Source organism: Malaclemys terrapin, chromosome 2 (assembly GCF_027887155.1).
Source record: "Malaclemys terrapin pileata isolate rMalTer1 chromosome 2, rMalTer1.hap1, whole genome shotgun sequence".
NCBI classification, from domain to species: Eukaryota; Metazoa; Chordata; order Testudines; family Emydidae; genus Malaclemys; species Malaclemys terrapin.
In genome coordinates, this window is record NC_071506.1 from 834,118 (window position 1) to 850,313 (window position 16,196).

At 55.9% G+C, this 16,196-nt stretch overlaps 1 protein-coding gene across 1 annotated transcript in view; it reads right to left on the bottom strand.

Annotated features, from left to right (window-relative positions):
- The window catches only part of EPPK1 (epiplakin 1), a 28,048-nt gene extending 12,212 nt beyond the window's left edge, over positions 1-15,836 (bottom strand). The window contains 1 exon segment of the mRNA XM_054018937.1: positions 1-15,836. This exon segment is cut by the window's left edge and continues 12,212 nt beyond it. Within this exon segment, the coding sequence (XP_053874912.1) occupies positions 1-15,829 (15,829 nt within the window). The 5' untranslated portion in view covers positions 15,830-15,836.
- Positions 15,837-16,196: the final 360 nt, after the last annotated feature.

Here is a 16,196-nt window from a genome sequence, read left to right on the forward strand (position 1 = left end):
CCCGTTTTTCATCTCTCTGCGAATGGGCAGCCTCGGCCTTCTGTGACGTTGCCCGTTGCGTGCTCGGACTTTTCACGGGCCTGGGCTCTCGGCTGCTCTTTTGCTCTGCCTCGGTGATGAGGGTGGTGATGATGGTTGTCATTTCCTGAATGGTTAGCGTCCCCGCTTTGTACTTCTTCAGAAGCTCCTGCCTTTTCTGGTCAGGGACGTATCTGGAGAAGAGAAGCTCCCACACGGTCACCTTCTGCCCCTGGAAGAGTCCCACGCTGACGGTGGCAGGGGCAGACTGTAAGCAGGTTCGTGTTTTTTCATCTAGCTGGAAGAGCACGGAGCCTTTGTGCATCAGCTGAAGCATCAGGAGCCCCGTGTCTGGGTCTGGGACGCATCTGCTGAGGAGCTGCATGTAGGTGAGGTTCTCGTGAGTGTTGGGGTCGAAGAAGCCCTTGGTGTCGTCGCTGGGGTCAGAGAGGATGCGGTTCATCTCTTCGTCGAAGTAGCCCCGCTTGTAAGCCACCTCCACGGGGAGGCGGTGACTGTGCACGGGGTCGATGATGCCGCCGGTGGCGATCTGGGCCTCCAGCAGGCGGATGCCGTGGTCTTTGACTATCAGGTCTTTCTTCATGGCCTGGAAGAGGGAGATCTTGTTGCCCGTGTAGGGGTCAGTGTAGCCGGTCACTGCTCTCTCTGCAGAGAGCAGCTTCTCGTGAATCTCACTGCCCACCAGGCCGGCGGAGACGGCTTCATCGACGGACAGCTTCTCGTTCTTCAGCGGGTCAGTGATAAAGCCGCTGGCAGCCTGTGCCTCCAGCAGCACCAGCGCGGTGCCCGGCCTCAGAATGCCCTTCCCCATGGCCTGGTAGATGCTCATCTTCTCTGTCTTGGACGGGTCCGTGTTGGACGGCACCAGGACTCCGGCAATGCAGCTAGTTCCTTCCAGGTATCTCTTTACGGAATCCATTTCCGTGATCTCCTGCACCGTCTTGGTGCCCTGAGTGAGTTCAGTCAGCGTGTCCTGGTCAATAATGTCAGAGCTGAACAGCTCTGAGGCAGTCACCTGCCTCCTGAGGCCTGAGAACTTCACTTTGCTGCTTCTCTCTTCTGTCTGCTCAACGATGGTGGTGAGGATTCTGACCAGCTCCTCCAGAGTCACGGTCCCCGCTCTGTACTTCTCCAGGAGCTCCTGCCTTTTCTCTTCCGAGAGGTATTTGGAGAAGAGAAGTTCCCACACGGAGACCTTTCGCCCTTGGAACTCGCCGACCGATACGTCGACGGTCGCGAGCCGGAGAGTCTTTTCCGCTTGTTGGTCCTGTGGAGAAGGGGCGCTGGCAGCTCTCCCGGATGTTCTCTCCTCTCGGCAGGGGCCTTCCACCCCGCTGGGCTGTTTGCCGCTCTTTTTCTCTGTCTCGGTGATGATGGTGGTGAGGACGGTTATCATTTCTTGAATGGTTAGCGTCCCTGCTTTGTACTTCTTCAGAAGCTCTTGTCTTTTCTCTTCAAGGACGTATTTGGAGAAGAGCAGATCCCACACAGAGACCTTTCGCCCTTGGAACTCGCACCCCGGCCCGTCGACTGTCGTAGTCTTTAAGGCCTTTTCCCGTTTTTCATCTCTCTGCGAATGGGCAGCCTCGGCCTTCTGTGACGTTGCCCGTTGCGTGCTCGGACTTTTCACGGGCCTGGGCTCTCGGCTGCTCTTTTGCTCTGCCTCGGTGATGAGGGTGGTGATGATGGTTGTCATTTCCTGAATGGTTAGCGTCCCCGCTTTGTACTTCTTCAGAAGCTCCTGCCTTTTCTGGTCAGGGACGTATCTGGAGAAGAGAAGCTCCCACACGGTCACCTTCTGCCCCTGGAAGAGTCCCACGCTGACGGTGGCAGGGGCAGACTGTAAGCAGGTTCGTGTTTTTTCATCTAGCTGGAAGAGCACGGAGCCTTTGTGCATCAGCTGAAGCATCAGGAGCCCCGTGTCTGGGTCTGGGACGCATCTGCTGAGGAGCTGCATGTAGGTGAGGTTCTCGTGAGTGTTGGGGTCGAAGAAGCCCTTGGTGTCGTCGCTGGGGTCAGAGAGGATGCGGTTCATCTCTTCGTCGAAGTAGCCCCGCTTGTAAGCCACCTCCACGGGGAGGCGGTGACTGTGCACGGGGTCGATGATGCCGCCGGTGGCGATCTGGGCCTCCAGCAGGCGGATGCCGTGGTCTTTGACTATCAGGTCTTTCTTCATGGCCTGGAAGAGGGAGATCTTGTTGCCCGTGTAGGGGTCAGTGTAGCCGGTCACTGCTCTCTCTGCAGAGAGCAGCTTCTCGTGAATCTCACTGCCCACCAGGCCGGCGGAGACGGCTTCATCGACGGACAGCTTCTCGTTCTTCAGCGGGTCAGTGATAAAGCCGCTGGCAGCCTGCGCCTCCAGCAGCACCAGCGCGGTGCCCGGCCTCAGAATGCCCTTCCCCATGGCCTGGTAGATGCTCATCTTCTCTGTCTTGGACGGGTCCGTGTTGGACGGCACCAGGACTCCGGCAATGCAGCTAGTTCCTTCCAGGTATCTCTTTACGGAATCCATTTCCGTGATCTCCTGCACCGTCTTGGTGCCCTGGGTGAGTTCAGTCAGCGTGTCCTGGTCAATAATGTCAGAGCTGAACAGCTCTGAGGCAGTCACCTGCCTCCTGAGGCCTGAGAACTTCACTTTGCTGCTTCTCTCTTCTGTCTGCTCAACGATGGTGGTGAGGATTCTGACCAGCTCCTCCAGAGTCACGGTCCCCGCTCTGTACTTCTCCAGGAGCTCCTGCCTTTTCTCTTCTGAGAGGTATTTGGAGAAGAGAAGTTCCCACACGGAGACCTTTCGCCCTTGGAACTCGCCGACTGATACGTCGACGGTCGCGAGCCGGAGAGTCTTTTCCGCTTGTTGGTCCTGTGGAGAAGGGGCGCTGGCAGCTCTCCCGGATGATCTCTCCTCTCGGCAGGGGCCTTCCACCCCGCTGGGCTGTTTGCCGCTCTTTTTCTCTGTCTCGGTGATGATGGTGGTGAGGACGGTTATCATTTCTTGAATGGTTAGCGTCCCTGCTTTGTACTTCTTCAGAAGCTCTTGTCTTTTCTCTTCAAGGACGTATTTGGAGAAGAGCAGATCCCACACAGAGACCTTTCGCCCTTGGAACTCGCCCCCCGGCCCGTCGACTGTCGTAGTCTTTAAGGCCTTTTCCCGTTTTTCATCTCTCTGCGAATGGGCAGCCTCGGCCTTCTGTGACGTTGCCCGTTGCGTGCTCGGACTTTTCACGGGCCTGGGCTCTCGGCTGCTCTTTTGCTCTGCCTCGGTGATGAGGGTGGTGATGATGGTTGTCATTTCCTGAATGGTTAGCGTCCCCGCTTTGTACTTCTTCAGAAGCTCCTGCCTTTTCTGGTCAGGGACGTATCTGGAGAAGAGAAGCTCCCACACGGTCACCTTCTGCCCCTGGAAGAGTCCCACACTCACGGTGGCAGGGGCAGACTGTAAGCAGGTTTGTGTTTTTTCATCTAGCTGGAAGAGCACGGAGCCTTTGTGCATCAGCTGAAGCATCAGGAGCCCCGTGTCTGGGTCTGGGACGCATCTGCTGAGGAGCTGCATGTAGGTGAGGTTCTCGTGAGTGTTGGGGTCAAAGAAGCCCTTGGTGTCGTCGCTGGGGTCAGAGAGGATGCGGTTCATCTCTTCGTCGAAGTAGCCCCGCTTGTAAGCCACCTCAACGGGGAGGCGGTGACTGTGCACGGGGTCGATGATGCCGCCGGTGGCGATCTGGGCCTCCAGCAGGCGGATGCCGTGGTCTTTGACTATCAGGTCTTTCTTCATGGCCTGGAAGAGGGAGATCTTGTTGCCCGTGTAGGGGTCAGTGTAGCCGGTCACTGCTCTCTCTGCAGAGAGCAGCTTCTCGTGAATCTCACTGCCCACCAGGCCGGCGGAGACGGCTTCATTGACGGACAGCTTCTCGTTCTTCAGCGGGTCAGTGATAAAGCCGCTGGCAGCCTGCGCCTCCAGCAGCACCAGCGCGGTGCCCGGCCTCAGAATGCCCTTCCCCATGGCCTGGTAGATGCTCATCTTCTCTGTCTTGGACGGGTCCGTGTTGGACGGCACCAGGACTCCGGCAATGCAGCTAGTTCCTTCCAGGTATCTCTTTACGGAATCCATTTCCGTGATCTCCTGCACCGTCTTGGTGCCCTGGGTGAGTTCAGTCAGCGTGTCCTGGTCAATAATGTCAGAGCTGAACAGCTCTGAGGCAGTCACCTGCCTCCTGAGGCCTGAGAACTTCACTTTGCTGCTTCTCTCTTCTGTCTGCTCAACGATGGTGGTGAGGATTCTGACCAGCTCCTCCAGAGTCACGGTCCCCGCTCTGTACTTCTCCAGGAGCTCCTGCCTTTTCTCTTCCGAGAGGTATTTGGAGAAGAGAAGTTCCCACACGGAGACCTTTCGCCCTTGGAACTCGCCGACCGATACGTCGACGGTCGCGAGCCGGAGAGTCTTTTCCGCTTGTTGGTCCTGTGGAGAAGGGGCGCTGGCAGCTCTCCCGGATGTTCTCTCCTCTCGGCAGGGGCCTTCCACCCCGCTGGGCTGTTTGCCACTCTTTTTCTCTGTCTCGGTGATGATGGTGGTGAGGACGGTTATCATTTCTTGAATGGTTAGCGTCCCTGCTTTGTACTTCTTCAGAAGCTCTTGTCTTTTCTCTTCAAGGACGTATTTGGAGAAGAGCAGATCCCACACAGAGACCTTTCGCCCTTGGAACTCGCCCCCCGGCCCGTCGACTGTCGTAGTCTTTAAGGCCTTTTCCCGTTTTTCATCTCTCTCCGAATGGGCAGCCTCGGCCTTCTGTGACGTTGCCCGTTGCGTGCTCGGACTTTTCACGGGCCTGGGCTCTCGGCTGCTCTTTTGCTCTGCCTCGGTGATGAGGGTGGTGATGATGGTTGTCATTTCCTGAATGGTTAGCGTCCCCGCTTTGTACTTCTTCAGAAGCTCTTGTCTTTTCTCTTCAAGGACGTATTTGGAGAAGAGCAGATCCCACACAGAGACCTTTCGCCCTTGGAACTCGCCCCCCGGCCCGTCGACTGTCGTAGTCTTTAAGGCCTTTTCCCGTTTTTCATCTCTCTGCGAATGGGCAGCCTCGGCCTTCTGTGACGTTGCCCGTTGCGTGCTCGGACTTTTCACGGGCCTGGGCTCTCGGCTGCTCTTTTGCTCTGCCTCGGTGATGAGGGTGGTGATGATGGTTGTCATTTCCTGAATGGTTAGCGTCCCCGCTTTGTACTTCTTCAGAAGCTCCTGCCTTTTCTGGTCAGGGACGTATCTGGAGAAGAGAAGCTCCCACACGGTCACCTTCTGCCCCTGGAAGAGTCCCACGCTGACGGTGGCAGGGGCAGACTGTAAGCAGGTTCGTGTTTTTTCATCTAGCTGGAAGAGCACGGAGCCTTTGTGCATCAGCTGAAGCATCAGGAGCCCCGTGTCTGGGTCTGGGACGCATCTGCTGAGGAGCTGCATGTAGGTGAGGTTCTCGTGAGTGTTGGGGTCGAAGAAGCCCTTGGTGTCGTCGCTGGGGTCAGAGAGGATGCGGTTCATCTCTTCGTCGAAGTAGCCCCGCTTGTAAGCCACCTCCACGGGGAGGCGGTGACTGTGCACGGGGTCGATGATGCCGCCGGTGGCGATCTGGGCCTCCAGCAGGCGGATGCCGTGGTCTTTGACTATCAGGTCTTTCTTCATGGCCTGGAAGAGGGAGATCTTGTTGCCCGTGTAGGGGTCAGTGTAGCCGGTCACTGCTCTCTCTGCAGAGAGCAGCTTCTCGTGAATCTCACTGCCCACCAGGCCGGCGGAGACGGCTTCATCGACGGACAGCTTCTCGTTCTTCAGCGGGTCAGTGATAAAGCCGCTGGCAGCCTGCGCCTCCAGCAGAACCAGCGCGGTGCCCGGCCTCAGAATGCCCTTTCCCATGGCCTGGTAGATGCTCATCTTCTCTGTCTTGGACGGGTCCGTGTTGGACGGCACCAGGACTCCGGCAATGCAGCTAGTTCCTTCCAGGTATCTCTTTACGGAATCCATTTCCGTGATCTCCTGCACCGTCTTGGTGCCCTGGGTGAGTTCAGTCAGCATGTCCTGGTCAATAATGTCAGAGCTGAACAGCTCTGAGGCAGTCACCTGCCTTCTGAGGCCTGAGAACTTCACTTTGCTGCTTCTCTCTTCTGTCTGCTCAACGATGGTGGTGAGGATTCTGACCAGCTCCTCCAGAGTCACGGTCCCCGCTCTGTACTTCTCCAGGAGCTCCTTCCTTTTCTCTTCCGAGAGGTATTTGGAGAAGAGAAGTTCCCACACGGAGACCTTTCGCCCTTGGAACTCGCCGACCGATACGTCGACGGTCGCGAGCCGGAGAGTCTTTTCCGCTTGTTGGTCCTGTGGAGAAGGGGCGCTGGCAGCTCTCCCGAATGTTCTCTCCTCTCGGCAGGGGCCTTCCACCCCGCTGGGCTGTTTGCCGCTCTTTTTCTCTGTCTCGGTGATGATGGTGGTGAGGACGGTTATCATTTCTTGAATGGTTAGCGTCCCTGCTTTGTACTTCTTCAGAAGCTCTTGTCTTTTCTCTTCAAGGACGTATTTGGAGAAGAGCAGATCCCACACAGAGACCTTTCGCCCTTGGAACTCGCCCCCCGGCCCGTCGACTGTCGTAGTCTTTAAGGCCTTTTCCCGTTTTTCATCTCTCTGCGAATGGGCAGCCTCGGCCTTCTGTGACGTTGCCCGTTGCGTGCTCGGACTTTTCACGGGCCTGGGCTCTCGGCTGCTCTTTTGCTCTGCCTCGGTGATGAGGGTGGTGATGATGGTTGTCATTTCCTGAATGGTTAGCGTCCCCGCTTTGTACTTCTTCAGAAGCTCCTGCCTTTTCTGGTCAGGGACGTATCTGGAGAAGAGAAGCTCCCACACGGTCACCTTCTGCCCCTGGAAGAGTCCCACGCTGACGGTGGCAGGGGCAGACTGTAAGCAGGTTCGTGTTTTTTCATCTAGCTGGAAGAGCACGGAGCCTTTGTGCATCAGCTGAAGCATCAGGAGCCCCGTGTCTGGGTCTGGGACGCATCTGCTGAGGAGCTGCATGTAGGTGAGGTTCTCGTGAGTGTTGGGGTCGAAGAAGCCCTTGGTGTCGTCGCTGGGGTCAGAGAGGATGCGGTTCATCTCTTCGTCGAAGTAGCCCCGCTTGTAAGCCACCTCCACGGGGAGGCGGTGACTGTGCACGGGGTCGATGATGCCGCCGGTGGCGATCTGGGCCTCCAGCAGGCGGATGCCGTGGTCTTTGACTATCAGGTCTTTCTTCATGGCCTGGAAGAGGGAGATCTTGTTGCCCGTGTAGGGGTCAGTGTAGCCGGTCACTGCTCTCTCTGCAGAGAGCAGCTTCTCGTGAATCTCACTGCCCACCAGGCCGGCGGAGACGGCTTCATCAACGGACAGCTTCTCGTTCTTCAGCGGGTCAGTGATAAAGCCGCTGGCAGCCTGCGCCTCCAGCAGCACCAGCGCGGTGCCCGGCCTCAGAATGCCCTTCCCCATAGCCTGGTAGATGCTCATCTTCTCTGTCTTGGACGGGTCCGTGTTGGACGGCACCAGGACTCCGGCAATGCAGCTAGTTCCTTCCAGGTATCTCTTTACGGAATCCATTTCCGTGATCTCCTGCACCGTCTTGGTGCCCTGGGTGAGTTCAGTCAGCATGTCCTGGTCAATAATGTCAGAGCTGAACAGCTCTGAGGCAGTCACCTGCCTCCTGAGGCCTGAGAACTTCACTTTGCTGCTTCTCTCTTCTGTCTGCTCAACGATGGTGGTGAGGATTCTGACCAGCTCCTCCAGAGTCACGGTCCCCGCTCTGTACTTCTCCAGGAGCTCCTGCCTTTTCTCTTCCGAGTGGTATTTGGAGAAGAGAAGTTCCCACACGGAGACCTTTCGCCCTTGGAACTCGCCGACTGATACGTCGACGGTCGCGAGCCGGAGAGTCTTTTCCGCTTGTTGGTCCTGTGGAGAAGGGGCGCTGGCAGCTCTCCCGGATGTTCTCTCCTCTCGGCAGGGGCCTTCCACCCCGCTGGGCTGTTTGCCGCTCTTTTTCTCTGTCTCGGTGATGATGGTGGTGAGGACGGTTATCATTTCTTGAATGGTTAGCGTCCCTGCTTTGTACTTCTTCAGAAGCTCTTGTCTTTTCTCTTCAAGGACGTATTTGGAGAAGAGCAGATCCCACACAGAGACCTTTCGCCCTTGGAACTCGCCCCCCGGCCCATCGACTGTCGTAGTCTTTAAGGCCTTTTCCCGTTTTTCATCTCTCTGCGAATGGGCAGCGTCGGCCTTCTGTGACGTTGCCCGTTGCGTGCTCGGACTTTTCACGGGCCTGGGCTCTCGGCTGCTCTTTTGCTCTGCCTCGGTGATGAGGGTGGTGATGATGGTTGTCATTTCCTGAATGGTTAGCGTCCCCGCTTTGTACTTCTTCAGAAGCTCCTGCCTTTTCTGGTCAGGGACGTATCTGGAGAAGAGAAGCTCCCACACGGTCACCTTCTGCCCCTGGAAGAGTCCCACGCTGACGGTGGCAGGGGCAGACTGTAAGCAGGTTTGTGTTTTTTCATCTAGCTGGAAGAGCACGGAGCCTTTGTGCATCAGCTGAAGCATCAGGAGCCCCGTGTCTGGGTCTGGGACGCATCTGCTGAGGAGCTGCATGTAGGTGAGGTTCTCGTGAGTGTTGGGGTCGAAGAAGCCCTTGGTGTCGTCGCTGGGGTCAGAGAGGATGCGGTTCATCTCTTCGTCGAAGTAGCCCCGCTTGTAAGCCACCTCCACGGGGAGGCGGTGACTGTGCACGGGGTCAATGATGCCACCGGTGGCGATCTGGGCCTCCAGCAGGCGGATGCCGTGGTCTTTGACTATCAGGTCTTTCTTCATGGCCTGGAAGAGGGAGATCTTGTTGCCCGTGTAGGGGTCAGTGTAGCCGGTCACTGCTCTCTCTGCAGAGAGCAGCTTCTCATGAATCTCACTGCCCACCAGGCCGGCGGAGATGGCTTCATCGACGGACAGCTTCTCGTTCTTCAGCGGGTCAGTGATAAAGCCGCTGGCAGCCTGCGCCTCCAGCAGCACCAGCGCGGTGCCCGGCCTCAGAATGCTCTTCCCCATGGCCTGGTAGATGCTCATCTTCTCTGTCTTGGATGGGTCCGTGTTGGACGGCACCAGGACTCCGGCAATGCAGCTAGTTCCTTCCAGGTATCTCTTTACGGAATCCATCTTTGCTATATCTTTTGCAGTCTGTTTTCCTTCCTCTAGCTTTTCCATTGTGTCTTTGGTAATTATCTGTGCGTTGAATAGTTCTGATGCAGTGATTTGTTGTCTGATTCCCTGGAACCATATATCTTTTCTGCTCCTCTCTTTTTCATGTATAATGGTTAAGATTGTATCAGTGATCTTTTGTAGGATAACTGTGGATTCTTTTTTGTATTGTTTTACCAATTCCTTCCTCTTTTCCTCACTGATATAATCAGAACACAGGAGTTCCCATAGAGAGAGAGTATGTCCTTTGTATTTCCCTACCGGTACTTGAACCATGGTTAATAACAGTGTATTTTTTGTGTGCTCATCAATGTAGAAATAGTCTTCCTTCTTTTCTGTTATCTGCAGCAGGCACAGTCCTGTGTCTGGGTCTTTGCTACATCTCTGCAGGAGCTGGGCATAACTGAGTTTTTCATGGGTGTTAGGATCCATAAAGCTTTTGTTGCCATGTTCTGGATCAGAAAGAAGAAGAAATGTGTCATCGTCCAAATATCCCCGCTTGTAAGCCACCTCCACGGGGAGGCGGTGACTGTGCACGGGGTCGATGATGCCGCCGGTGGCGATCTGGGCCTCCAGCAGGCGGATGCCGTGGTCTTTGACTATCAGGTCTTTCTTCATGGCCTGGAAGAGGGAGATCTTGTTGCCCGTGTAGGGGTCAGTGTAGCCGGTCACTGCTCTCTCTGCAGAGAGCAGCTTCTCGTGAATCTCACTGCCCACCAGGCCGGCGGAGACGGCTTCATCGACGGACAGCTTCTCGTTCTTCAGCGGGTCAGTGATAAAGCCGCTGGCAGCCTGCGCCTCCAGCAGCACCAGCGCTGATTCTGGTGTTAGGAGACCTCTCTCTAGGGCCTGGTAGATGCTCATCTTCTCTTTCTTGGCTGGCAGCAGAACTCCAGCAATGCAGCCAGTTCCTTCCAGATACCTCTTGACAGAGTCCATTTGTGTGAGTTTATGGACTGTGAGAGTTCCTTTTTGCAGATTGTCCAGTGTTGTCTTGTCAATTATCTCAGCGTTGAATAACTCTGACACAGATACATGTCCTCTGAGGCCTTTAACCTTGAGGGCTTGGGTTCTGAGTTCCATTTCCTCAATGATGGTGGTGATGACTGTGATGAGCTGTTCTATTGTGAGGGTTTCACATTTATATTGCTTCACTAGTTCTTTTCTTTTCTGTTCTGAGATGTACTGAGAGCAGAGCAGGTCCCAGAGGGACACTGTTTGGCCTTTGAACTTCCCAACTTGCATTTTAATGGGTTTTGAGCGTAAAAAGTGTTTCATTGACTCATCGATATAGAAGTATGTCCCCCCATGCTTTACTATTTGGAGCATGTAGAGCCCAGTCTCAGGGTCTTGGACACATCTCTCCAGGAGTTGTAGGTAGGTGAGGTTCTCGTGTGTGTTGGGGTCGAAGAAGCCCTTGGTGTCGTCGCTGGGGTCAGAGAGGATCCGGTTCATCTCTTCATCGAAGTAGCCCCGCTTGTAAGCCACCTCCACGGGGAGGCGGTGGCTGTGCACGGGGTCGATGATGCCGCCGGTGGCGATCTGGGCCTCCAGCAGGCGGATGCCGTGGCTCTTGAGGATAAGCCCCTGGTTCATGGCTTCGAAGAGGGAGATTTGGCCTTTTGTGATGGGGTCAGTGTAGCCGGTCACTGCTCTCTCTGCAGACAGCAGCTTCTCATAGACCTGTTGTCCAATGAGCCCAGCAGCGAGTGCCTCCTCCACTGACAGCCTCTTGTTCTTCACCGGGTCAATAATGAACCCGGTAGCAGCCTGCGCCTCCAGCAACACCAAGGCGGTGCCCGGCCTCAGCATTCCTCTCGTCATAGCCTGGTAGATGCTCATCTTCTCATTGGCTGGCTGTACTAACACTCCAGCTATGAAGTTACCCCCCTCCAGGTATCTCCGGACGGAGTCCATCTCTGTGACTTCTTTGACAGTTTTCTGTCCCTGCTTGAGTTCATCCAGGGTTTTCTTGTCTATCAGCTGAGACTGGAAGAGGTCACTGGCAGACACCTGCTTCCGCAGGCCCTTGAACGTGAACCTCTTGCCTTGCTTCTCAGTTTCTTCAATGATTGTGGTAACGGTGGTGATGATTTCTTGCAGGGCCACAGCATTCTCCTCTTTGTATAATCCCACCAGCTCTCTCTGCTTGCAGTCTGTGATGTACTCGGAGTTGAGAAGGTCCCAGAGGGAAACTGTCTGCCCTTTGAACCGTCCTACTGCTACACAGACTGTCACAGATTTCAGCACCTCCATGGTTTGTTTGTCCACATAGAATGCTGCAGTTTCAGACAGAGGTAGTAGCCAGAGGCCTGTTTCAGCATCAGGGACACACCTGTCTTTCAGCTGCTGGTAGGTCAAGTTTTCCTTTGTGTTTGGATCAAAGAAGACTTTGGTGATGTCAGTGGGCTGGGATAGGGCCTGGTTCATTTCTTCATCATAAAAGCCGTGCATGTAGGCTGCAGGAAGAGGAAGATGATGATGGTGGATGGGATCGATGACCCCTCCTGTAGCCAGCTGGGCCTCTATTAAAGGAACACCTTCGCTCATGGGAATAAGGCCTTTCCTGATTGCTTGACAGACTGAGATTGAGTTCCCCGTGTATGGGTCTGTGTAACCGGTCACTGCTCTCTCTGCTAGAAGCAGCTTCTCCATGAGTTCCTCACCGACAATGGCTGCTTTGACGGCCTCCTCCACACCAAGTTTCTGGTTTGTTACTGGATCTATAACAGCTCCTGTAGCTGCTTGAGCCTCTAGCAACAACACCCCTGTCCCTGGCAGGAGGAGATTGTTTTTCATTGCTTGGTAAATGCTCATTCTCTTCTTGGAGGCCTGTATAAAAATCCCAGCAATGCTCCCCGTGCCCTGTAAGTATCTCTTCACGCTCTCCATCTCGGCTACTTCTCTGGCCGTTTGTGTTCCCTGAGCCAGATCCTCGAACATCTTCTCGGTAATGATGCCAGCATCGAGCAGCCAGACGGCAGGCACACTGCCTCTCAGGCCTTCGAAGGTGATGTGGGTATGGGCTTTCATCTCTATTTCCTCAACAAGCTTCAGGACAAGAGTGACCAGCTGCCAGACAGACACGTCCTCAGACCGGTACTTCTCCACAAAGTCATTTCTCTGCTCCTCAGTGAAGTAGCCAGAGTGGATCAGCTCCCAGAGGGAGACCCCTTTCTCCTTCACCATGGTCTCCTTGAATAGCTGCTGGATCTGTTCATCCGTGCGGACAGGCACAGCTGTCTGTGGCAAAGGCAGCAAGTGGAGACCAGAGTTTTTGTCCTTCTGGCAGCGCGTGATGAGCTGAGCGTAGGTCATAGGCTCCTTGCTGTTGGGGACACAGTAGACCCTGGTATTATCAGAGGCACTAGAGAGAGTTTTGCTCATGTCCTCATCCAAGTAGCCTTGTTTCTGGGCAAATTCCACAGGGACATAGTGGCCGCGGTGGGGGTCAATGATGCCTCCTGTGGCAATTTGGGCTTCCATGAGCTGAACAGCCTGTTTGTCGGCGATGAGGCCCTTCTTCATGGCTTGGAAGAGGGAGATCTTTTCCCCAGTGAAAGGGTCTTTATAGCCCATTACAGCTCCTTCCGCGTGCTGCAGTTTCTCATGGAGTTCTGGCCCGATAACCCCTTCCCTTACGGCTTCATCAACACACAGCTTCTGGTTGTTCACTGGGTCGATGACGAAACCAGTAGCGGCCTGGGCCTCGAGCAGTGGGAGAGCCACCCCTGGCATCACAATCTTCTGCTTCATGGCTTCATAGATGCTCATTCTCTGGTTTGATGGCTGGAGCACGATCCCCCCGATGCTGCCGGAGCCATAGAGGTATTTCCGGACAGAGTCCATGCGCAGGACGTCCTCCGGGCTCACAGCTCCCTCCAGCACCCTCTCGAACAAGGCCTTGTCTATGATGCCAGTTTCTAGCAGGTGGTAGGCCGTGACGCTGCCTCTCATGGCTGGGAATTTGATGTGGGCCCATTTTTTCATCTCTTCCTCCAACATGAGTCTGATCTGCTCCAGGGTGAGCTTCCGCAGCTGGTAGTGATTAAATATCTCCCGCCGCTTTCCCTCGCTGAAATACTCAGAGTTCAACAGGTCCCACACGGAGACCCTTTCTCCTCGGAACCTCCCGTACTTCACGAGGAGCCACGTGCTCCTGAAGGCTTGTTTGGTGGTGTCATTGATGAACTGGCGCTTCTTGCTGTTCAGAGGCAGGAGGCAGAGTCCGGTGGAGGGCTCTGTGATGCACTTCTCCTTCAGCTGCAAGTACGTGAGGTTCTCGTGCGTGTTGGGGTCGAAGAAGCCCTTGGTGTCGTCGCTGGGGTCAGAGAGGATCAAGTTCATCTTCTTGTCGAAGTAGCCCCGCTTGTAAGCCACCTCCACGGGGATTCGGTGGCTGTGCACGGGGTCGATGATGCCGCCGGTGGCGATCTGGGCCTCCAGCAGGCGGATGCCATGGTCTCTGACAATGTGGCCTTTGCTCATGGCCTGGAAGAGGGAGATCTTGTTGCCGGTGTAGGGGTCTTTGTAGCCAGTGACTGCTTTCTGTGCTGCCAGCAGCTTGTTGTAAATATCTGGGCCGATGACGCTGGCTCGCAGAGCCTCCTCCACAGAATATTTCTTGTTTGCAGCTGGGTCGATGATGAATCCAGTGGCAGCCTGTGCCTCGAGGAGGATGAGGGACGTCCCTGGCATTAGAAGGCCTTTCCTCTTTGCCTGGTAGATGCTGATTTTCTCCTGGGAATCGGGCAGCAGCAGCCCACTGATACTGCCTGTCCCTTCCAGGTACTTCCTGACTGTGTCCATGCCGACAACTTCTCTGGCGGATGTCTCCCCTTGGCTCAGCTTCTCAAACAAATCCCTGTTGATGATTTCAGCACTCAGGAGCTGGCTAGGGGTCACCTTGTGCCTCAGGCCTTCAAAGGTGATATTGGCAGTGGAAGCCATTTGCTGAACGGTGGTGCTGACGGTCTTAGCCAGTTCCTGCAGGGAGAGAGTCGCGGTGCGGCACTGCTGGGTAAGCGTGGCCCTTTGTGCACTTGTGAAGTAGTCTGAGAAGAGGAGTTTCCAGAGCGACACCGACTTCCCCTTGAATTTGCCACAGGCCACAGGTACTGTTGTTTTTTCCAAAGCCATTCGGGTCCTGTGGTCAATGAAGGACTGCACGCCCCGAGACCCTTCCCCATCATCTTCGAAGAGTGGCAGCAGGCGGAGACCGGTGTCTGGGTCAGTGACGCACCTCTCCAATAACTCTGCGTACATCACGGTCTCCTTCGTGTTGGGGTCAAAGAACCCTTTGATGTCATGGGTGGGATGGAAGAGGAGCCGCTTCATCTCTTCATTGAGGTAGCCCCGTTGGCAGGCCATCTCCACTGGGACACGGTGATTGTGGACTGGATCGATGAGGCCACCGGTGGCCAGCTGGGCCTCCAGTAGGTAAGTCCCCTGGGCCCTGGTAACGAGCCCCTTATTCATGGCTTGAAACAGAGAGAGCAGCTCCCCAGTGCAGGGGTCTCGGTACCCAGTGACGGCTCTCTCAGCGGATGACAGCTTCTCATAGAGCTCCGGCCCAACCACACCAGCCTTGACAGCATCGTCAACTGAGAGTCTCTGGTTCTTGGTGGGCTCTGTCAGGCAGGCAGTGGCAGCCTGGGCCTGCAGAAGGGCCAGTGCTGTGCCTGGCATGAGGAGGTGCTCTGTCAGCGCCTGGTACAGACTCTTCCTCTCACCGATAGGCAGTACGGCAACACCTGCAATGCCTCCCGTGCCTTCCAGGTACTGCTGAACATGGTCCATCTCTGCTACCTCCTGGATGGAGACCCGGCCTTCCTGGAGGGCCCTGAACGTTTCCATGTCGATGATGCTGGAGCTGAGCAACTCACTGCTGCTCACTCTCCCTCTCAGCCCCGGGAAGGTGATTTTCAGAGGCAAGAGGAGGAGCCCTGTGGCCGGATCGATCATGCACCGTTTCTTAAGCTCCCGATAGGTGACCCTCTCGCTGGTGTTTGGGTCAAGAAACCCTCTGGCAGCAGCAGAGCTGGGGTCAGAAAGGAGCTGGCTCATCTCGTCACCAAAGCGTCCCTGCTCGTAGGTAACCTCCATGGGGACGCGGTGGCCGGTGGCTGGATCCACGAGGCCCCCTGTGGCGATCTGGACCTCCAGCAGACGGGCGCCCTGCTCCCGCCCGAGCAGCTCTTTTTGGATGGCTTGATAGAGCGAGATCTTCTCATCCGTGTAGGGGTCCATGAAGCCAGTTGCTGCTCTCTCTGCAGACAGCAGCTTTTCTTTCAGCTCCAGGCCTACCAGCCCCAGTCTCACGGCCTCTGCCACGCAGAGCCGCTTGTTTCGCACCGGGTCAATGAGGGAGCCTGTGGCTGCCTGAGCCTCCAGAAGAGCAAGTGCTGGCTCAGACATCAGGAAATGCTCTCTGGTGGCATCATAAAAACTCATTGTCTTCTTGGAAGCCTCCACGTACACCCCAGCAATGGTCCCGGTCTCCGGCAGGGGCTCTCTGACCCCGTGGGGCTCCACACCCCTCTGTCCCTGCTTGCCAGGCTGCATGTCCTGATGGAAGTGACTTCCTCCTGGGGTGTCTTCTGGGTGAGCTGTGGGGGTGGCATGTCCATTCACTGCCTGTTTGTGCGCCATGCCGTCTGCCCTGGTGCTCTGCGCTCCCCTCCAGTGACGGTGGGGCCTCGCTCACCTCCTGGGGCAGCGCCCGCCTCTCTGCAGAGAGAGAAGAGAAGAGATCACGCTACAGATCACTCAGCCAGGAACCCGCCCCAGTCCATTCCTCCCCACCGATTGCTCAGCCGGGAACCCTCCCCAGATACCTCCAGCGCTCCCCGCTCCAGGGGGTTTCCAGCTGGCTTTGCTCCCCCCACCCCCACCCACGGTGCTGCTGTACTCTCCATCCCCACCCTCCCAT